The sequence below is a fragment of the Colias eurytheme genome, chromosome 12 (genome assembly GCF_061535395.1).
Source record: "Colias eurytheme isolate Ceu_HAF_F1 chromosome 12, ilColEury1 Martin Lab GWU primary, whole genome shotgun sequence".
NCBI classification, from domain to species: Eukaryota; Metazoa; Arthropoda; class Insecta; order Lepidoptera; family Pieridae; genus Colias; species Colias eurytheme.
In genome coordinates, this window is record NC_142991.1 from 4298242 (window position 1) to 4322576 (window position 24335).

Consider the following 24335-nt stretch of genomic DNA (forward strand, 5'->3'; position numbering starts at 1 on the left):
TTTTGACGTGACAACGTCTTATAATTCGATTGAGCCGGCTGCACGCACGAAAAAACATGACTCATGCGGCGTTACCTCGCTCTGAGGCGTTCCGTGTAAGGCTTGAAGTGCAAGCGAGAGCGCGGAACGAGCGACAAAGAAGCACAATCGGACGTTGTCACGTTCAACTATCGTCAGTAAATCGACTTTACAGACAACCAATTTTTTTTTATAATGTACGGATAACACTGAACCGTTAGTAGAATAAGAAATAACTTAAAATTAATGTTAGTAAATTAGATCTAAGTTAGGTTTAGCCCACATAGCACTCTACGCGTACATGCACATGTCGTTTCGACGAATGTAAACACAAAGTGCTCCATAATGGGCGCACTGATGCAGATGTCCTCAGCAATGGCCTTCAAAATATTGTTGAAATTTACAGTTTACACAATCACTCGAACACGTAGGCCATTAATTATTGAAGCGAATAACGAACAGTGCACTCGTTACACCATTAATTTTCAGACCGGTTTGCTGAGGACAAACCAACGAATAATAAACTTTGTTTGAGTTATATTGTAAATTAAACACATTTATTTTGGTACAGTTTCATCATAGCCTCATTTTATGAACCCTACGGGTCATGATGGTAAACGGGAATAACCACAGGGAATAACTCGTTAACTTTATTTTACCATAGGCCATAGCCCATAGGCCTGTGCCAATAGGCCCAACTTTTCGCTTTACACAGTGGACTTTTTTCGTGGCAAGTACCCTACAGTAGTTAACAATCAAAGTTTTTTGTCATGTGTCCGTAGCATGTGTCTCTTGCAATTAAATCTTAAAAAAAATTGTGTATCCTCTAATGTCATCTCATATGACATGTCGAATATGTCAAATTTACATTGTCATGTCATGTCACTTTTCTATAGAATATAGATATGGAAACAACAAAATAAAGAAAATAAACACGAAAATTTGGATAAAATACGGATTTCAAATTACTTGTTATGATCACAATCAGCTGTAACGTAGATAATATCCAGTTTAATGTTTGTATTTAAAATTGTCATAGTCAAACTTCATACATGTATCTTTGATGATATAATTTCCGTAATATTGTAAGAAGTGTAAAAATGAATCCGTATAAGGATTTAGAAGAAACTTCTTTTGCTGCCGCACCCCATCTCAATTATGAAGATATTGCAACAAAATTGTTAAAGGATCATTACTTTTTGACGGCCCTCGAACTTCATACAGAATTGGTAGAGAGTGGCAAAGAACTTCCGCAATTGAGAGAATTTTTTTCTAACCCCGGCAACTTCGAGCAACATGTTTCTAGAGCATCTGAGATGAGTTCTATGCGTAAGTTTTTATATTTTGGAGCACTGAATAGAAATTTAAACCTTTGATACTTTTTTTATTATTAGAATGTTTCTATCAATGTATGCAATTTTAAAATACAATATTCACTGAATGAATTAATATTGTCTGTTATTTGTTTAGCACTTAAAGTTTGAGAATGTTTAAAAAAAATAATATGTGTTTTAGATCGTACACCCAGCATAGCCACCCTAGATTCGTTAGATACTGCTAGATATTCTGAGGATGGTGGCGGTGATCGCCTCGGGAGTGGTGGAGACATAGCGGTACTGGAGTTTGAGTTGAGAAAAGCTAAAGAAACAATCAATTCATTGAGAGCCAATTTGACCCAATTTGCTGGTAAGATAAAAATATTTTTTAACCATAATATGTATATTGTGTATGAATGTCATTAAATTAAATTATGTTTTGGCAAACGCTATTTATTATGTTATTCTTAAAAAAGGGTTCTGAAAAAATGTGTTTATGATTTTACAGATGGTGAATCAACTTTAGATAAAAATGTAAAAAATAATTTTAATCAGAAATCATTGAAACCACATGAAAAGCGAGCTCTTAATTTTTTGATAAATGAATACTTACTATTACAAGATTATAAACTCACAAGTATTACATTCTCAGATGAAAATCCAGACCAGGTAAATTGAATATATAAAATATGCTTTGAAGTGAACATCAACATTCACTTTTTAATTCTCTTCTCATGAAAATAATTGTATCTATTTGCTTTCGTAAGTTAATGAGTGTTATGGATAATGTTCAATTCTTATTTTCTTTCAAAATGTTCAAGGCTAATTTGAGAAAATGCTTTGTAATAAAAAACAAATTATGAAGTGAAAGAACTCTAGTGTACAGAGCTTACAAATGAAAACAAAAATTAAGTATCCAAGTCTGGTAACTGCCGATAAATTGTTCTTTATGCAATGTATGGAATCAGCTCTCATGTCTTTCATTGTATATTTTTTAATTCAAACCAACATTCATTAGGAATTTGAAGACTGGGACGATGTAGGATTGAACATGCCGCGACCCTCAGGGTTAATATCATTGTTCAGAGGCAGTACAACTGCTGTGAATGTTCCAAAATATGATGTGGCTACACAATATGATAGTGATTATTGGTCAGATGCTGAATGCCAAACAGATTTGGATGAGAATGTGTGTGTGAGCTGTCAAACGACCATAGATAATGATTCTGATTGGAACCATGAGGTAATTTTTTGTATTCTTTCTTTATTAAGAACTATTGAAGAATATGGATGTAACAAAATATGTAGATAGTAATTATTTTAATTAATTTAAAGACTTGAGCACTTAGTTATGTTATTCTATTATTTAAAGTATATAACTGTCCATTATATCTTCATTACGATTTACAATTTATTATATAATATTAAATATAAATTTCAACTTACAGTAATTGAGTATTTCTCATTTTTTTGTACTTAACGAAAATGTTGTAAAAGGTAACTTAAACTTTTTAACTGGTGGCGACGATTTGATAGTTCCCATGTTACATAACACTTTGTATTCTTTGTTCTCATCCATTTGAATCTAGCCTTGAAATATTGGTATATTTCCCTCTGTATAGTTTTTTGTTCTAAATACTCATTAGCAGGGTCATGATCATCATTAAGATGAATTAAAAAGCCAAATGAATTAAAATTGACAGTTACTTTATTCAACCCTTTTTTACCAGAATTTTCGAGCAAAATACATTGGTTACTCTCTATGTAATTTATATTCGGTTTATTTTTTAGATTTTGTAAGTGCGATTGGTTTTGCCATTCAGAATACATCGTTATCTCGTCCATTACATCAGATTAAGTTGCATTTAGATTCAATTTAGCATTTTTTGAATCACTACTTAATAAGTCTTCAAGGGTGTTATAGTCTGATAATGAATCATTTAATGACATAGAAACCTCTGAGTTAGATTCACTTGATTCCGTCCATTAGAAGGCCTTTCCTTCCATAGGTTTTATAACGTTCGTTGCATCAACCTTTGGTTTTTTTGGGAGGATCTCCCTTCTTATATGGCACGTGCGTCACAATGTGACGCAGTGAATATTTTTACTGATGATTTATATTTAAAAATACATATTAATATGTATAGATATTACTTATAATATTAATATTTAAAAATATTACTTATAATTAATATCAATGCACTTTTACAGATACTTATCCAAGCTGAGGAAATAAATCTACTGAAACAGAAAATTATTGCCCTAGAAACAGAGAAGTTAAATTTCCAAAAGCTATATGACGCTGCTATTGTCAGCCTCAACTCATTAACTAGTCCAGTGTCAGAGAAACAAGTTTTAGAACTACAAATCCCTAGTGATAAATTAGATGCAGTACAAACAAGGCTTGAACAACAATTAGAGAAACCAATCACTTGTATGGCGGCGGAAAATCACTATGGAAGTAGTAATTCAACTCATAGTGCTACTCCTGATCAATTTGAAATGATAGAAAGTGAGAAACATATGTAAGTATAATACATGTTAAGTATTTATTGTAAGTATATTTTTTATTCATACATTTTTTTAAACATGATGATAAGTTATTATTATTAATTATTATTGATGACATACATGCTATTTAAGAATACTAGAGTTTAGCAAGTGTTCTATACAATCTACAACATTACAACAAACTATTTTATGCATAATAAATTAATAACATATTCAATAACTTCAAATAATGACTTCTTTAATTTTAGGACAAAGAAAGAGGGCTCAAATACAAGTTCAATAGAGCCAGCATTGCTCGACGGTAGTGTAAGAGATTCCCCATTAAGACGTGGTAGTGTCACCACTCTCGATGATACACTCAGTATAAATGACGCGGGCGAATGGACGCGGTTACAATATGAATATAATATCGTGGAGAATTCTAAAGAGATGTGGATTGATAGGTAAATTACTCTGAAGATCAATAAATTGCTTGTGATTTGAAATACATATATATTTTAGGCTAGTCAGTTTCTTATTACACAAACTGTGTATGTTTAATATTTCTGTTCAATGGTACTTTCATGTGAACTTCAAATACAAGAAAAAAATCTAATTTTTTATATACAGAATCACTACATAGTATAAAACAAAGTCGCTTTCCCTGTCCCTATGTCCCTATGTCCCTATGTCCCTTTGTACGCTTAAATCTTTGAAACTACGCAACGGATTTTGATGCGGTTTTTTTTAATAGATAGAGTGATTCAAGAGGAAGGTTTATATGTATAATAAGATCCATTAAGTAGTGGAGAAGTACTTTTATTTTTGAGGTTTCTAATGTGATGTCGTAAAAAATTACATTTATTCCGCTTACATTGCAAACGCAGGCTGAACCCTACGAGTTTTATCAAAATAATTTACTAAGTATTATACACATTGAAAAGGTCTACAGAAAAGTCCGCGATGGTATATGTCTATCTCTTATGGATAACCCACAATAACTTTTTTTTGTCATTTACTTTTTACGACAAATAATGGCTAATTTTCGAAGCGATTTTAACCAATACAGCATTAATCCTTAACCAATTAAATACCATGGATACATTGTTCATTTAATATAGATCTATATGGCCCTTTACACCGTATGATTTAAGTGAATATTTTCGAAGATATTACAGATTTAAAAATTGCAGGACGTAGCGTTTGCGGCCATGGGCGTAGCCACGGTGGGGCAGGGTGGGGCACTTGCCCCACCCTGGCTCTGACCTGGAAGGTACCTAACCAAATCTAAAAAACTTAATTATCTAGGTACTGACTACAAAACTTAATATCCGTTAAAAAATTCTCACTCGAAAGATGTCAGTCGACACAAAAAAATACGATATTAACAAAAAGCTTGCGATTCTATGTTACATGATTTAAACCACTTTTGGTGCCAGAAAAAGTAGTGTAGTACTGTTACCCCATTCAAAACTGTTTTTATTTATCCAAATTCGCACTAAATTTCCCATCCAATTTCACTTTTGTTTTAGGTTAAGTTGCTGACCATAAAAGCACAAAATGCTGACAGATCCAGGTGGAGCTACGCCTGAAATCTTACATAAAAGATTTTGGCCGATATCTCGGAAACTATCCATTTTAAGGCAAAAAATATTGGGAATTTTTTGTAGATAGTAAAATTTTACATCTTTGTAAACTTACTTCTTATACTTATAATGAATTTTTGAATAAAAGTACTTCGAACACTTTTTAGGGTGTCTCAACTCTCAGTGTCTTAGTTGTTGTATATTTTATAAGACAACTTCTTCTTTTAAATTCCGTGTAAACTAAACTACAAAGACACGAACGTCCCGCATCGAAAAAATTGAAACACGCCTGCCTCAGGTTATTGGCTATTAAACAAACTGGACAATGAAAATCAATAAATTGTCTCGGACACATTTTATATATTGAATGAATTTTTAATTTAAGATATTATACTTAACACATTGTTACTAATTTAGTTTTTTTTAAACGAGCTCATAAAGAATTAGTTACAGAAACAAGAAAAAATCACTCTAAAATCGATACGGACTCTTAAAATATGGGATTAATCAATGAAATGCCTAGGCATTACTATATACATATGCTGTGATATGCATTATCCATTTATTAATATAACGTTATTTGAAACTTTTTCTCTAATGCTTTTTGAGTTATTTAACGTTTAGCGAAAAATATAAAAGTTCAAGGTATTTATGTTTCGTATATATTTTGTACAACAAAATAATATTGAGTAGTTATTTTATATTCGGATGCAAGAATAAAATAAAAGAAAATGGAACGAAAATATTTAAAAATATATGCATTAAAATTTTTTCTATTAGTAAAAAAAAATCAAAAATTTTGCCGTTTCGGAAACGGTGAAAATCCACTTGCATTGGAAATTTCTTCTTCGTTTTCATTACATCCCTAAAAAACTTTTCTACTTTTGGCCTGCCGCGTCACCCGCCGAGCGGCGGCATTTCTACACTATACCTACGTAGAACAACTCAAAAAATATGGGCACTCAAAAAAAAATTCAAACAAAAGTTGTAGAGAATAAAGTGATCTAAAAACTATGTACATGTACATCCAATATTTGAACGAAAAACCGGTTCATTAAATTTATAGGCCATAAACCGTAAATAGTACGTTTTACAAAAAAGTTTACAGAGTATAAATGATGCGAAATTTTACTTTTTACAAAAAAGTCTAAGTAACTTTTGCCCTAAAGTGGATAGTTTTCGAGATATCGGTCAAAAACTATAAGATTGCGAGCAAAGCTCCACCTGGATCTGTCAGCATTTTGTGTTTTTGTGGTCAATAAGTGACCATTAACCTAAAACAAACATGAAATTGGATCGGAAGTGCAAGGTTTTGCTTTATTTACTGAGTTATGTCTACCATTTGAAATGGTTTATTTTGTATAGACATGTTTAGTACCTATATTTTATGGTAAAAGAGAATCATATTATTGTATTAGAAAGATAATAGGGATGAAATTTGCAACATAAACGGCTGTATCTTTTGTTTGTTTTGATTTATTCATTATTATTTCAGCTTGATACCGCCACGCGTTCTTGAAAAGAAAAGGTATATTAAGACAGATTGACAGAAGGACAACAAAGTCTGCCTGTCGGTTTGTCTATCAACACACTTTTTCTCAGGAACGCGTGGAGGTATTAAGCTGAAATTTATATCGAATACTCAAGCCTACGGTCGCTTAAAGCTGTGAAAAAATCAAACTTCAACCAACACAATCAAAAGATCCATTTTATGCTGCAAATTATCGCAAATTTCGACATTCGCAAGGGAATCAAAACCTACATTGTACTTCCCGTGAACACAGTCTTGAAATTTGGTTAAAAGCAATGTCTTATAGCACAGATAAAGGGAAAATTGCTAAAAAATCTATTTTAGAGTTACAACATAATAACAAGTAGGTTTGTTCGGAGCTCTCGGTGCGCGAATCCGACTCGCACTTGGCCAGTTTTTTTTTTGCCCCACCCTGTGCCTATGGCTAGCTACGCCCATGTTTGCGGCCGCCCGGCTATGTATTTTATACCCCTGCGATGCCGGAGGCCGGAGCGGGCCGCTATATTTTTATACCTATACAACGTTCACAATTTTTCTGTAGTGTATTTAGTATCAGCATTGCACCCGTGCGAAGCCGGGGCGGGTCGCTAGTATATTATATAACTACTTACTTTTTTATACTTTTAGTAATTTCTGTGATAATTGACGGAACATGTAACATATTATTATATTATATCTTATTTCTAATTGAGATATTTAACACTCATACACTAATTTTTTTTTTAGTGGCTTACCAAATAATTTAAAGGAGTCATTACTGACGTGGTGTAATGAAACGTTGGATATGAATGAAGCTCTGTCAAATGATCTGTTAACAGAATTAGTGAACAATGATAAGCCAATTCTATTGCCGGCTTTATTACAACTTGTAGCGGATACTTTACCGCGGGTAAGTAAGTTTAATATTATGAAGGATGTTTAAGTTTTAAATTTCTTACAGAAATATTTGCGAATTATAAGTATGCTAAGGGTATGCTAAATACTCAAAAAACTTAGCTGTATAATCATAAATCGAATTATAGTTAGTCAGGTCACAGTATAAATATGAAACAGTATGGTAAAAGAAGTTCTTAATTATACGCTATTTTTTTTTATTGAGCAATTTTAATTATAATTAAGTTTGTCGTAACACTAAACAATTCTTTTTCTAGATCCTTCCACACACATTGGTCGGTAGGAGAAGCGAATCAGCAGCCTTATTATCAGCGGCCATTGTGTTGTTACCGCCAGCTGACGCAAAACGGGCTAAATTATTGCATACTTTACTTACGCTGTTTAAGAAACCGGACCCGCCTGACGCTAAAATTATATGTGAAGGTAATTTTAGGTTTTAATAGAGATAAATTTAGTACTTGCGATTTTATATTTTATTATTTAATTTAAAGTTCAATAGAACAGTAATTTATGTTTTATAAGGTTGTTTGGCGCGAAGGATGCATATGCAACAACTGTTGATGGACCTTTTTTTAATAAATAAAAAATAAATAAGCATAAATGTTAATCGACGTAATATTGTGAACCCCATACAATAAATTATAACAATTTTTTTGTTCAATTATTTTTATGTGATGAAAGTACAAACATATGTACAGAAATATGTTACACATTTAAATATAAATTTCCATTCCAGCAACATGCCTCATAGTGAAATGGGGGGGTAGTGGCGAAGTTCTATCTTCCATAGCTGAATTGTTAGCATCCAGGTCGCCAGAACGCAGGATTTTAGCCAGTCAAATATGTCTGGCCATAGCCCCATATGTTCCTATAGAACTATGCACATCTTTACTGCTAAGTTTGGTTGTTTTAATGTGTGAATCAAGTGAAATTGAGATTCGAGTGTTGGGTCTCAGAGCGGCCTGTTTAATCTGTCCAACGTCGGAACATAAGTATGGGCAGTTGGAGAATATACTGTTCAACTTCTTGAAGGACCCCGTTGATCGGATTGTGAAGGATACAGTGGGTGTTTTTTTTCCTGTGTTGGCTAGGAGTGCTCTGATGGCTGGTATGTAATTTTTCATCCTATTATATATACTAATATTATAAAGCTGAAGAGTTTGTTTGTTTGAACGCGCTAATCTCGGGAACTACTGGTCCGATTTAAAAAAATTCTTTCGGTGTTAGAAAGCTCATTTATCGAGGAAGGTTCTAGGCTATATATCATCACGCTACGACCAACAGGAGCGAAGCCACGGGGGTGAAACCGCGGGGAGCAGCTAGTGTATAACTAAAGTTACTTTACTTCCCCGTTAAGTTAGTCAATTTATGTTAAAAATTAGGAAAATTTTACCAAACTAACTTTGCTCGTAAAAAATAATTTTAAGTTTGGTTTTGACGAAAATAAGTTACTTAAATGCTCTTCTCTGAAGATCAACCCTACTTGTATACTTAAATTAAATTATTTTAGTAAAATAGCAATTATTGAATAAAACGCGCCATAATGTCCAATAACCATAAAGTTTGAACATAAAAAAGGACCAAACATTATTTCAGGTAAATTTTCATCATCACTATACAGCCGAATAATATCGAGTCTAGTGAAATCGAGTACAGAAGGCGAATGGAAGACTGTGCTATTATATCTAGAGGTTCTAAGAGTTTTAGTTCTAGCCAAACTAGCGTATGTAATTAACGTACAAATTGTCAAAGAAATGACCCACAACTGTGATATGGAGATTAACTTACAAGACGTGTTATTGTGCGAACAAGAGAGTTTTATAGATTTACAGTGTTATATGAGCGACAGTTATGATGCTAAGAACTTGATAGTGGCTATGAATAGCTTGCTGAAAGAGAAACCAGATGTGCGGTGGGCGGAGCTAACTTGGTTTGTGAAAGTGTGAGTATTTTTATTGGTTGTTTTTATTATTTTTTTTTTATTGAAAAATCTTACAAAATTATTATATTTAACTCTAGTGAGTAGTGACTGATGAGGATTGAAGAGATCTACGATTATTATTGTATTAATTGTTGTAAACCAATTTTATGAATTAGTTGTCTTCTAAGTCACGAACAAATGACCTTTTCAAATATAGTAAGACTATCGTTATTACCAATGTAAGACGTCTAATATAATTTCTCAATTTTATATACTTTTTTCAGAATTAAGCAAATATTAGAAATAGCGACCACATCCAAAATACTAAATCACTCTGCAATATATGAGCTTCTTATAACTTTATTCAGTAGTTACGTATACAATTTCGGCGTACATTTTACAACAGAAGTGATGAATCCAATATTCCTGAATATTATTAATGATTTGGAGAATAAATTGGAAAAACTGCACGCAGTTAATGTGGACAGTGTTATTATTGTTGGTATATATTTAGTCACTATTGTGTTTTCTGTGGAAGAGAGCGAGCAACAGTCGGAATTTTTGCAAAAGTGAGTATTTGTACCTAACTGTTCTTAGGATTTTGTATAACCGGTCTTATACATGTCAATTATTAAAAAGTATTAAAAAGTAAATTAAAAGTGCTTATATTTAAAATCTTACATTAAAAGAAAGCAGATTCTGGAAAAAAGAAATAATTCTCACGAGATTATTACTTTAAAAACATGGTAAAATTTACAGATTTACGAAAAATATAATAGTATCTTCATGACTATTTGTTTTTCAGGTGGGTTATGTACAGTAGTATAAGAAGTCTTCCAAGTAAAATAATATCTATACCGTTGAAGTGGCTTGCAAAACATAGACCTGATGTCTTAGATTTCTATTTACAATGTCTGAGAGAATGTAAGTATTATTCCTAATGTACTCAACTCTAACTCTAAAACTTTACTGGTAATTTGACATTAATGGTAATTTTCATTTATTGAACCCGAAAACTATACACGACTTCTTATAAAGCTTGTATGTAATAGTAATTTTGCCTTATGTCACCACTTAGGCACCACAATTTAGGTACACAAAAAGTAATAAAAACAATAGATATATTTTTAATTTTTAACCAGTCTGTTTTAGTCCAAAGATTTCACAAATAAAATCTTCAAACTCCAAATAAAACATTACAATATTGCTCTGCCTTCTGAACTAGATTACCTGTATCTCAGATAAGAGATCTAATTTAAATGTGCATAGAAATTAGAAACATTAAACGTAAAGTTAATATTAAGTTTATAAATATTTACAAAACTTCCAGTTTCAGCCAGCAGCTGCGACTCTACCAGCGGTAGCGCAATACGGGTGTACATAGCGAATTTGATCACAGAGTTATTGAACATAGCGCAAGTGAGCGATGAATGCATAGAACGGCATTTACTGCCGGCTGTTACTGCGCTGCTCTATGATGATGATGTGTGAGTATTGTGTGACTATCGCTCTAGCTTGTGTAGAACTATCAAATCCATACTAATATTATAAATGCGAAAGTAACTCTGTCTGTCTGTCTGTTACTCAATCACGCCTTAACTACTGAACCAATTTGCATGAAATTTGGTATAGAGATATTTTGATACCCGAGAAAGGACATAGGCTACTTTTTATCCCGGGAAATAGGATAGGTTTTATCCCGGAAATACCACGGGAACGGGAACTATGCGGGTTTTTCTTTGACTGCGCGGGCGAAGCTGCGGGTGGAAAGCTAGTTCATAATATATGACTTTATCGCTCTAACTTGTGTAGAGATATCAAATACATGTAGAGTTACTAGTTCTAATGTTCTAAGCATCCGGTCTGACCTATTCTATGACGTTAGCATCTTTTTGTGCCTTTTTTTTTTTTTTTTTGTGTGGTGTCTCTCAATGTTAGCCAGAAGGGCTTCTACATTTTAACGCGGACGCGGGGGTGAACTGAAGGTTCACCCTGGTAGCGACATGCACAAGGGCGTCCCCCCTTGACGGGGACCACGAACCTCGGCTTGAGCTGTCGCTTGAGTGGAGGAGGCCAGAAGGGCCCTAATCGGACGGGCCTTTTTGTGCCTCTATCACTCTACCTTGTGTTATTGTATAATACGTAGAAGTACAGGTTTCAAGAAACGTAACAAAAGGCCTTCACTATGCTCAAAAACATTTTACACATGTATTTTTCAGTCTATTACTTTTTTTTAATGTTAATAGTATCTAATCGCATAAGTCATCTGCATTAAAAAAACGTTGGATTATTACCGACTAAAATCCCGCTGTGTTCCAACGCATTACTTTATACGGACATGACATGCGGGTGCGATACCGCAAAACTTGACTACCATAATTATGTACAATGACAATCTTTCATATTTATAAAAAACTAGCTGTGCTCCGCGGTTTCACCCGCATTGCCCCGCTCCCGTTGGTCTTAGCGTGATGATATATAACACCGAAATAATTTTTCAAATCGGACCAGTAGTTCCTGAGATTAGCGCGTTCAAACAAACAAACTCTTCAGCTTTATAATATTAGTATAGATATCTCAAATCTAATAGATTTTAATATGCCTAGCTCTGTCCGCGAAGCAGCAATATCAGCGTGGGGCAGTGTAACACGAACATGCGTGGTTCGAGCTCAAAGCACGTCACTACAGACAGTGTGTTGGCCGCCATTCGAAGAGCTATTGAAATCACGCCCTCTGTCGGGCAAAGAAGGCGCTAAAGCTGCTGAAGCGCTTACATTATTGGTCCTGCCGACGGTGGAAAGCCATGCTGTGTCTGAGAAAGGTTTGAAAATGAAAAATATATTTATTTAAAAACAATTTGTTTTACACAGTTACAGTTGTATTTATGTTGCACGTTTTACATACATTTGGTTTGTTTTCTATTAAATGGTCTAAAGGCTTGTATCTTAGGTATGGTTTATGTACTTGCTTCGTTTGAGGGAATTTTGCACATTTGTTCAAAAAATGTTTGCGTTTTCAATTAATGATTTTTTTTATAAGCATGAAAAGCGAAGTCAGAATATATGTAAATAATTAAATCAGTCAGAATATGTGTAAATAAATAAATAAATAAATAAATATTGTTGAAATATAAACTACCAAGACTCTTAATTAAATGTCAAGATTCATTAATACAACCCATTTCATGTAATAATAAATGTATAATTTGTGTTTAAATACTATTTAAAGGATATTCTATAAACTGTATGTCATATTCTATGCAATATAGTTATCACTTCTATTTAATTACAGCGGTATCATTGCTATGTCTGTTATGCCACCGGCAATTATCGTCTGAACTGGTGGCTGCACTAACACCGGGCTTACAGCTGGCAACACACCACTGCAGCCACCATCCCGCATTGTTGCCAGCTTTACGGTAAGTTATATGTATTTTTATTGAGATTTTGCAATACTATTTTGCAGTATAGTACAGTATAATATTCAGTGCGCCTGCGTTCGTTTATTTGTGGTAAATTTGTGGAAAGTAAATAAATTGAAATATTTTTTAAATATTTTATTCATTGCTTAGTATTCATCACAGATCACAGATATTTTACAACTACAAATTGTAATAATACATTGTATTTATACATTATAGAACAACTACGACCACAATAATCAATATAATTATAATATCTACAACTAAAACACCTAATGTATTAACTCCTTTCCAGGAAACTAGAAGAAAGCGTTCAATCCCCACCCCTCACACAATACAAGCCGGCCATTGAAGCGCTACTCCACGTGATCACAAACGAAACGCCAAGAGTCCCTTCACCAAAACCAGCCACGAACTTACAAGCGGCACAAGAAGTTGGCCGCCGAGTCACACAGATGTTCCAACAGTCGAAGACCAACATGAACCTACAGAATATATTCAAAAAGAAAACATAGTAGCACAGATTATATATTATATTTTACTGTCACGAAAAAAAAGTAAAAAAAAATCCCAACTCCTTGGTAAAATTAAAAAAGGAATATTGTTCAAAACACCAATCATAGTGCTACACGGATCATTTGGCACTTAGATGATACTTTCAGGGGGGCGTGCGAATGAAACAAGGTTTGCTGGTGAAAAAATGTCCTAGTTTCAAATAATTAATGAGGGATGGCCCGTTAAACTGATCTTAATAATAATTACTAATATACCCAGTGCCACTCTGTGTTCTGGCAGTTTAGTCATTTGGGCTACGGAGCGCGCCAAAGAAACAAAACCCTATTTCTGTCGCAGTCGGGTAAAAAGCAGAAGTGTTTTATAAAATATTATTTGCGATCAAAAATTATTTAAAAGTGACGGGATTAAAATGTAGGTGCTGTAGCAAAGATTAATAATATTTTCTCTACGTCTTCAACTAAAAAAGTTTATAAAAAATTAAAAGATTAATATATATTTTCATACTAGTAACAACTCAGCTTATGTAGTGTAAATTAGGACATTATAATAGTTTTTCATTATAACTCATCTCAATGTTTAAGTGTTAAGAATAATTAATATTATTTTAATTTATTATATACAAAGTTATATTCTGAAATTAACTAATACTCGTAGTTTCTATCCATTGCAGCTGTCTAGGTTGTAAGATAATGAAAACATTCCATTTTTTTTTCTAATTTACAAATCAATATTTCAATTGGCATTGTGTACTTAAACATTTGTGATAGACATCTATCCTTTAAAAGAACCAGTACAAATATGAAATTACTCTTAGGTTAAGTTTAAATGGTATAATATTATTTTATTATGTATATTATTTAAAAGGTATAAATATAAAATAAAAAAAAATGCTATGTAGAACGTCAAAAGGGGCCGTATGGTGCACGCAAGAAAATACAGTTTACACTATCTATCCAGTATTTAACTTATTATTTTTTGACGTGACAACGTCTTATAATTAGATAGAGCCACCTGCACGCACGAAAAAACATGACTCATGCGGCGTTACCTCGCTCTGAGGCGTTCCGTGTAAGGCTTGAAGTGCGAGCGAGAGCGCGGAACGAACGACAAAGAAGCACAATCGGACGTTGTCACGTTCAAATCGATATCTATGTAACATTTCTGATCGGAGATATATTTACGGGTGATTATACAAAAATGGGGTAACTCGATGTCATCAGCCAATTTAAACAAAGTCTTATTATATTTTATTCAAATAATAATCTATTTTGAAACAATGAAGCGTCCTTTATTTGGTCACTCAATTTCACTTCTTTATTTAAAATACAAATGAATAAAAAAAATAAATTAATACTTCAAACGTCAGTACTTTGGCATGTCACAACTCCGAAAACCAACAATCAAGTGACTATCGTTTAAACATTATCATCGATTTAAGAAAACTTACTAATTCACTATTATCTTTGATGTACATAGTATTATATACTACAACTTTCATAACGCAATGTTTTCCATTTTATTTAAAAAATAAAATTAAACTTTGTCATCGTTTTCACTAGTCAGTCCGTTGTGTGTTTTTTAAATTTGAAATTCTCGTTAAATATCACCAAGTCGAGGTCAAATCCCTGTCTAAGTATTAATGTTGGTAATGAAGTTACTTGTGCACCGCATATTTTGACAGCCGTCATAACTGTACCAGCGCTAGGGTTGTGTTTGTCCTCTAAAATCTTGCTGCGCCAGTCAACATTTCAGTCCTATGGTGAGTCGTTATTTTATTGTTAATCCGATTTTTATTTTCATTTATAAATGGTTAACTATGATTTGTAAAAATATAGTTTGTTGATATTAGAAATTAGGCAAAAAAACATAATTTGTGGCTATAACCTCATATTAAGTCCCTTTTCATCAATCCGCTGGCATCAGTCCTTTGTCAGATATCGTGCCAGAGGACTGACGCGACCCCATAGTACTGATGATTCTGTCGTTTTTGAGAACTTTTATCTTGATTGCTATTGGTATAAGCATTTCTATTTTATATTTCAGTTTAAAACATCATGCGCCACGCTAAAAGAAACTGAATTTGACTAGGGAAGACACATTTAAGAAAGAGTAGCAAAGAAAAGAGCTATTGAAACAAACTACTAATAATTTTATTAAAAAGATCTTATTTTATTTTAATTATTGATTTTGATGCTTTCAGGGCATAGCTTTTCATATTTATCAGATAAATACGTATACGTATAATACTGTGAAGTAAAATTACCTCAAAATAACATAAAAGTTAATTAATATACTTAATAACATTATAAAAATGTCAAGGGGCTCTTATGAAAACTCAGATGAGACTTTCATTCGAGCCTTTGGTTTTTAATTTTACTATAATTAGTACTTTTAACATAAATATTGGTAGATTTTTAGGGCCCCGAACCTCAAAAGGGAAAAACAGAATCCTTATAGGATCACTTTGTTGTCCGTTTGTCTGTTAAGACGTTTTTTTTGGAACGCGTGGAGGTATCAATCTGAAATTTATATTGTATTCTCTAGATTAAGAACCCTTGGGGCTGTAAAAAAATCAAACTTATAACGCAACGCAATCAAAAGATACCTACATCCGTTAATACTGCAAATTTCCGCAAAATTCAATATTCGCAAGGGAATAAAAAAACACACAGTATGCTTGCCGTGTATACAGTCTACTATAAACTGCTATATAGTTTACTTCTACTTGGTAAATAGCAACGTCTTATACCACAGATAAAGGAAAAATTGCTAAAAGTGTAAATTTTTAGTTACAAACATAATAAAAAATAGGTTTGTTAAGACTCCAACTCGCACTTGGCCGTTTTTTTGTTTCTATTGTTTGTGAATTACTTGAAATATCAAGTAAAACTAAGTCAAAGTAGTAAAAGTTAAGTAAGAGAGTAAGAATATTCACGTAGCGTTAAATGTCAGAAGGCTGTTTTGAAACTTGAGACATTGTTTTTTTCCAGTATCACATATTATTAATTATCATTTTTAACCGTAACTAAGTGATTTTAATACTTAAAAGACATGTGCTATTATTAAAACTGCGAGATTTGTAGTAATTTTCATTCAATTTCTTTAAAAATATTACAAAATTGTGTTTTTTATCAGTACCATGTTAGCCTCGTCAGTCCCCTGGAGGCCAATTCCAGAAAATTTTAAATATCTCACAAACTACTTAAAAAAGTGGCTGGCCCGATTTGGAACAATATATTCATTAGATTAGCTATCATATACACCCTAATTTGTAACAATCTGATATAAAAAATATAGTAAACAAAATATCCTCAAAAGTTACCCCATTTTTGTATAATCACCCTTACTTATTTATTTCAATTTTACGTTTATGTGCAATATAAATGAGGTCCAATAATAATGATAACCAAAATAAAAATAAATTAATTATTTCTTTGATATGCTTGAAGTTTGAACTTGCAATAAGTTTTATTTTAAAATATGTACCTACGCAGGTTTATATCGCTAATCGAGTTAAACGAGTCTAAAGGAAGCCACAAAAAATCACTAAAAATAATGAATTATTTTTGTACTTATTGCCTATTATAATAAGAAATATCCATCCGCAAAGTCGCATTAGAGATATTTCAGATTATTCCTATAATATGTAATAAATTTATTTGATTAGGAAAAAATAATGTTAGTTAAGTAAATACATTTTTATCGCCAGTAATCGCAGTATAAAGTGCAGAATAATCCAAGTTTATACATAATTGCTATGATTTTCATTTTACGTACTTATTGATGCTGTTTTCTGTATTTTTATACAATTATTTATAAATGTTAGTTTAATTCACTTGCATTGTGTTGTAAGTATGTGAGTTCTCGAAAAATTCCTAAATAAGTACTTCCAAAGCACTGTTACCTTCTAAAAATTGCACTACGTTTTATGAATCTCATTTTTTCATCTATGTATATCTTTAATTTTGTTAATGTTGTTGTCAATTTTAGTGATATTATGTTGTAGTCTGTTGCAAATTAAATTATAAATAATTATACAAAAATTAGGTTGTGTATATTGAATTAAAAGTTTTAACAATGCTATGTGTATTTTTATTTCATCCCTTTGGAACTTAGGCTTCAGTGGACTATTTAGATACAATATAGTGATGTTGTGCAACTCTATTCATTTATCGTTCTTCATTTGCATATTATAAATTTTCCATTTATAGATGTATCAACCTCATTCTGATACATTAAATTAAAATGACCATGATATAAATGGATCTGTAATCTATATAAAAGAATGATTACAAGCATGATATGAAAAATTTGTACGAGTAATTTCTTATCACGGCATTGATAGTACCGTCCACGCGCCCCGCCACTTTTTTGTCGAGTATAAGTGCGGAGTGGGGGGAGTATTTTTCCTGATTAGTCTATTTTTAGTGTTAACTCATAGCTACCTAGCAATTAGGAAAAATAGTGGGGCGCGTCTGCATAGATGAATTTATCTATAGGTACACCCGATATGCAGTAAACTGATAAACTCGCTTGGGTCGGACGGAATGTTATTTAAACAAGTCTATCCACTTACGATCTTCAATCTTGTTGAAAATATCATCTCGATCAGAGCCATGTCTTCAAGCAAAACTATTAATTTTAATAGTAAACATTTGAAAAAAGGTGAGTGAGTAATTGTAATTTTTTATTCTATAGATATAATTTTTTATTCTTATAGGTATTTATTATTTATTTATTTATTTATACCTTATGCAAACTTATATGTTGTTAGGTTGTAGTTAATAAAATTTCATGAGTTCATAACAGACAAAGTAGGTACCGTGAAACCTGCTTACTTTGCCACTTTTTCATGTGTTCAAAAGTTTGATTCGCTTTAAAAAAATATAATTGTATGAAAACGTAATGAGTAACCTGCACCTAGACGTAGTAAATTTCATGAAAATTTACATTATTACTAAATATCTATTTCATTTTAGTAAATTATAATATTTTAAGCATAAAAACAATTATGGCAAAGTTAGCTGTCACTTCTGGTAAATTTGCCATATGAAAGAAAAAATGAAATTTTTGGAGTTTATGAGGTTAAAAAGTAATATATTTGCACTCTTCCTATATCCCGTAAAATAAAGTAAAAACTTTATATTATTTAGCACTGGTAATTTAACTCTCTAAGAAGGTGGCAAATTCACCAACCTTTCCAAAATATTTCCTATATAAGAAGAAGTTAGGGTTAGGGTTGTCAAATAAAAATGTTTTCGTAGTAGGAACAATTTAGTAAAAGTAAAAAAACACATAATCAATTACTTCTAGTTAGTTTCTTAACTTTGAATTGTTTTACATAATAAAACAAAAAAAAATAGTATTCATTAAACTAACTAACTTTTTTTTTAATATCACACATTACACGACATTCCTAAAAGATTTAAACAATGACAAATTCTTATTTATATGATCTTGATTGAATATAAAAATTGTTGTTATTTTAAACTTGATAAAATATTCATCAGAAATTTTGTGGCAGCCCTAACCTCCAACAAAACATGGCAAAGTCACCATCACAGACGTTGTGATTGGGGTTGTTGAATTTACCAATACCAATTGCGAAGTAAAGGTAGCTTGTAGCACAGTAAATCAGCTTTTATTTAGCTAAAGAACATTATGTTAACATAATATCAAAAAAATACTTACGTAGGCAATGCTTTTCCCGTTTGTTTTTGTAAAAGTTCCGGAGCACTAAGTTTCATACCGCCAAAATTCGAAAAAAGTAACCGCCGAAAATTACATCTCAAAAACAAGCTGGGCTGCCACATCTCATTCGGTTTTGCCATTTAACTCATAAATATTACTATAAAGGCATGCATACATGACAAAAAACTGATATTAAGATGTGACTACACTTTTTCCCTCAGAAGTTGGCTATGGCAAAGTCTGCAACCGTTGGCAAAGCTAGCAGGTTTTACCGGTACCTAAATAGAATGGTGTCGGGGCTTGCTGTAGGTACTTTCAACTTTGTTTGTTAGTAAATTTAATAAAACAGCTGATGTATACCTAAGATGTGTAGGTATGTAATGTGTTGTACATTTTCATGTTTCTATTACGCAGTAATCTTTTAGAAAAATAAGACATCATCTATTTAAATACGCACACGAGTAAATTTTATGTTTATAATTAATTAATTCGGTACCTATTTATTAGTTAGTAATCTTTATTTAACTTAAAATTGAATTTATTCGTACCTAATACACATAAAGATAATATTGCAGTTAGGTTATATGTATACATAAACACCATTTTAGGTTAATTAAACCTATCATAATCAATTAGTCAACTTAACTAAAATATATAGGTAATATATTTTATAGTAAGTAAGTAGGTATATTTTATTCTAAGCTTACCAAAATAAATATAGTAACTAGGCATTGATAGTAGGTATGTAGTCTTTTTGCTTTTGGCGGGAAATTATAAATTTCAAACTTACTTTGTAATACAGTGGCTATTTACGTTTATTGATTGGCTACTTACATTTAGGCTTAGAAATGTGCAATATTACGTATTATAATTATAGTATATTGTATAATCAATTATGAGTTTGTTATGTTCCTCCTCTGCAGTTATCTACTTAAAGTATTTACTTACTCAGATAGTTGAAGTAAAAACTTCTTTAGCGGCGTTGGGTATAAAATCTTAAACTCGCGTCAGGACACGTGACCTGATCGAAAAAGCGTAAGACGGATGTTTTTTTTTAGCCCTTATATTCCATGCGTAAGACGGATACCATTCCAAAATATCAAACATGCTGAACGTTAATAATCAAGTTTTCACTTCTGCCGGCACTCCCGGAGTGCAACCCGTATTTTTTTTATTTGTTAGATAATGATTTTACAAGTACCTAAAACGGCATGTTAAAATGAGGCTAATAAGCCCCAATTGACATCAGCTGGTTAACTGCGTCAGCTTTTTATTCGATCACAATAGCACTGTAGGTATACATTTTTAACACTAGTCGTGTATTACTAATACACGACTAGTGTTAAAAATGTGTAAAATTAATACAGTATTAGCTTTACCTGTATGTAGCTCACTCCTCGACTCGATTCTGTAATCTGTCTCATATTCAATAAATAATAATTCTTTTAAATCATTATCCTGGATAACAAAAAAAAATAGTTTAGTTGATACTATCGAACGTGTTTTTAGTTTTTTTAACTAGGTACATAGGTAACTGTAACAATTATTATTACTTACTTAAGTAGGTATAATATCATGGGTATTTACTATAATACATATATAATATATGTACTTAGTTTACTATGTATTTACTATTTAGTCGTGCCAGACATCCGTCTTGCTGCTTTTTGGAGTGATAGCGATCGCTATCACCACATATTACTAAATATTTAATTAGGTATCAAGAAAATAACAAAATTGTTATTACGTCTATCAAGTATCATCACTCTGATAAGCCGCAAAACGGATGTCTGGCACTACTATCAGTCCAGTCGCCTTTTATAAAAATAAGACTTACGAATCACAATAACTATAATAAAAATAAACGAGTGGATTTTATGTTCATAATTAATAATAATATACTTACATTCTATGTAATTAGGTTTCTGTCTTCCATCGGCTTAAAGGCTTATTACACTACCCGATATGAAGGGCCCTGCATCTAGGGTGGGCGTGTTCCCTAGTTAGTGTGGCGCTTATTACACTTCTCTGCGAATTGGGCCCTAACTCAGTTTATACGCGAATGTCTAGAGAGATAAACGTATTGTTGCATTTTACATTATGCCGCCGTCAGTATCGAAACTTCAAAAAGTTGCTGTAGCAGTAGCAACCGTTGACGCAATAACAAATATTAAAAAAAGAAGAGAAAGATCTGGGTGAAAGAGTATTTGCGGTTACGTGAAAAGCTTTCAAATATGCAAATACTAAGCGTGCTTGAACCGGGAGTTTTAATGAATTAATTAGAGTAGGTGCAGAACAATTTGAACACTTGTTGAGTTTTAAAACAATTAAATAAACAATTTATTTATTTGTTAACATGGCGGTGTGATCACAAACATTTGGAACTTCCCTTTTAAGTTATATAAACATGTAGTAGGGAAGTTTGGTGACACCTTACATACAAAAGCAGCCACTCCACGCACTAGTCGCGCGGCAACTGAGCTCCCTAACCGCCCTAAACGTTATTACATCACCCAATCTGCAGGGCGCTTAGGGAGCTAGGCAGATCGGGCAGACCCGATCGCCCTAAATCGTGACACTAACTCCCTAAGTCTTATTACACCACTCTTAGTTAGGGTTAGGGTCCCTAAAAATTGGGTGGTCTAATAAGCCTTTTAGCCTTGAACTCTATGTAGACACCCGCACATAAAAATAACACTATATGCAATTAAGTATTGCAATTATGTAGGTACATAATTTAAATAATAAATGTAGGTTGTAGAGTAGTACCTATAATTTATTACAGTAAAGTCTTTTATTTTGCTTTTGGCGGGCCAAAAAACATTTTAAATTGTTGTGATTTTGTTTTGTTATTCACTCAGATAGCACTCAAAATATGTAGCTATATATTGCGTGCATTTCTGGGTATCTTTTAAAAAAATATTGGTATCTATTTATTATTTTTTATAGTTAGGTACAATATAAAAACAATGCGTAGAATAAGTAGGTACAATCTTAAAAAAAATATATATTTAATTTAACGGTATTTATTAATTAATTATCTCTTTTTTTCTTTCAGGGGATCCCCTACCGAAATGGAATGGAAAGCCGAAATTGTATAACATGCGATACTGTCCTTTTGCACAGCGATCAGTTTTGGCATTAAATGCTAAAAATGTTGAATATGAAATAGTGAACATAGACCTATTGAACAAGCCAGAATGGTTGCCATCTAAAAGTTCTTTAGGTAACGGTGGTGTTTAGGTATTTTCATATTTTATCACCAAAAATCTTTGTTCCTTTAAAGGCTAATGTAAAACTTTGAATTATAGGTAAAGTGCCAGCGCTAGAAATATCGGAAAATGTATCTGTAATAGAAAGTCTAATCGTCAGCGAATACGTAGACGAAGCGTAGGTATCCGCAAAGGAAATTATTGCCACAGGACCCATATAGAAAGGCGGTTGATAAAACCATCGTCGAAATGTCTGGCTATGTAAGTACAATTTAGTCCAAAACATACGTCACCCAATAAATTATCCGTCACAGCAGAATTTATAATGCACTTGCATTTTTGTTGACCATGTAACACTTAGGTACTTATATCCGAATACATGGAATGGCATAGTTCTTAAATATTTTTATAATTAATCAGCATATATTAAAATGAAATTATTAGGGTAATTATTTATTTATAGTTCCTAGAACATTTTGATCAAAGCACATTCATGTAACTAGGTATATAAAATAAAAATATTTATTAATTTAGTTGGGTATGTTTGAACGCGCTGATCTGAGGAAGTAGTAGACCGATTACGTATACATTACAAAAAAATATAATACTATACTGTTGGTGAAGTAAGTGAAGCTTGATTGCTATAGTAATGTATGTACCTAGTTACTAATAAAGCTCAATGGGACACGATTCACCCAGTGTTTAGCACTGTGTATAATGTGCAGATAAGATAAAATATTGATTTATTTTTGAACGGTCTAGATTCTAGAACTTGCATTTAACATTTAATCGACCGACGTCAAAAAAGGTGGAGGTTCTCAATTCCCCTGTACCTTATTTTAAATTGGTACTTCAGAACTTTCGACTGAGTGAACGATGAACGAAAGCTGGTGGTTGACGGCGGTTTAGTTTTCTACAAAATATTATATACTATTTACATATAGGTACCTAATGAATATTATTATATTTTTCAGATACATTCGATGTTTTTCAAGGTCGTTAAAGGTATTCCAGTCACAGAGGACACTATTAACGGGTTCTTTAATGCTTTAACTTTTATTGAAAACGAACTTAAGAAACGTGGTTCAACTTTTCTTCATGGAAGCGAACCGGGCTTTGCTGATTACATGATCTGGCCGTGGTTTGAAAGAATGCCTGTTGCAGCCGAATTTGATAAGATACTAATCCTTGATGAAAAGAAATTCCCTACTCTAGTAAGTTACAACTACATACTCGTAATAATTAAAATAGCATATTTTATAGTCAAAAAAATAAATTAAAATTTGATTACGATCAATAGAAAAGCATGTACCGCTTTACCGGAAATCCCACAAAAACTATGCGGGTTTTTCTTTGACTACGCAGGCGAACCCCCTGGCGGAAAGCTAGTGTAACATATAATTATTTTAAGTACTTACAATTATAATTTTTGAATTCGTATTTATTTACAACCAAGTTAAATTAATTTTAAAAATATTTATAAGCCAACTTTTTTTTCTTTACAGGTGCGTTACGTGAAAGATATGGAAAAAGACCCAGTTGTGAAAGCATACACAGTTCCAAATGATATTCTTAGACAATATCTTGAAGGTTACAGAAAAGGAGAGATTAATTTCAACCTTTTAAATTAAAATTCGTTTTTTGTACTTAAATATTTTTAATAAAAAAATATTAAATAAAAACCATTAAAGTAATTATTGTGTTTTATTTCTGTAAACCATTGAAAATAAAATCACTTG

At 32.2% G+C, this 24335-nt stretch overlaps 1 protein-coding gene and 1 pseudogene across 2 annotated transcripts; both read left to right on the plus strand.

Moving 5' to 3' along the window:
* Nucleotides 1-896: 896 nt before the first annotated feature.
* On the plus strand, nucleotides 897-14868 carry LOC149903925 (RAB11-binding protein RELCH-like). The gene is made up of 16 exons (XM_090107697.1): nucleotides 897-1347; nucleotides 1534-1704; nucleotides 1843-2003; nucleotides 2353-2577; nucleotides 3546-3859; nucleotides 4094-4288; nucleotides 7668-7830; nucleotides 8093-8258; nucleotides 8572-8943; nucleotides 9432-9777; nucleotides 10041-10325; nucleotides 10562-10680; nucleotides 11087-11243; nucleotides 12363-12577; nucleotides 13048-13174; nucleotides 13473-14868. The coding sequence occupies exons 1-16, from the start codon at nucleotides 1119-1121 to the stop codon at nucleotides 13690-13692; spliced, it is 3465 nt and encodes a 1154-aa protein (XP_089963823.1). The 5' UTR covers nucleotides 897-1118; the 3' UTR covers nucleotides 13693-14868.
* Nucleotides 14869-18129: 3261 nt separating this feature from the next.
* On the plus strand, nucleotides 18130-24290 carry LOC149903926 (pyrimidodiazepine synthase-like; annotated as a pseudogene). Its single transcript, XR_016457296.1, has 5 exons — nucleotides 18130-18358; nucleotides 22443-22610; nucleotides 22696-22857; nucleotides 23571-23810; nucleotides 24102-24290. The product of XR_016457296.1 is annotated as a pyrimidodiazepine synthase-like (transcript).
* The last annotated feature ends 45 nt before the right edge of the window (nucleotides 24291-24335 follow it).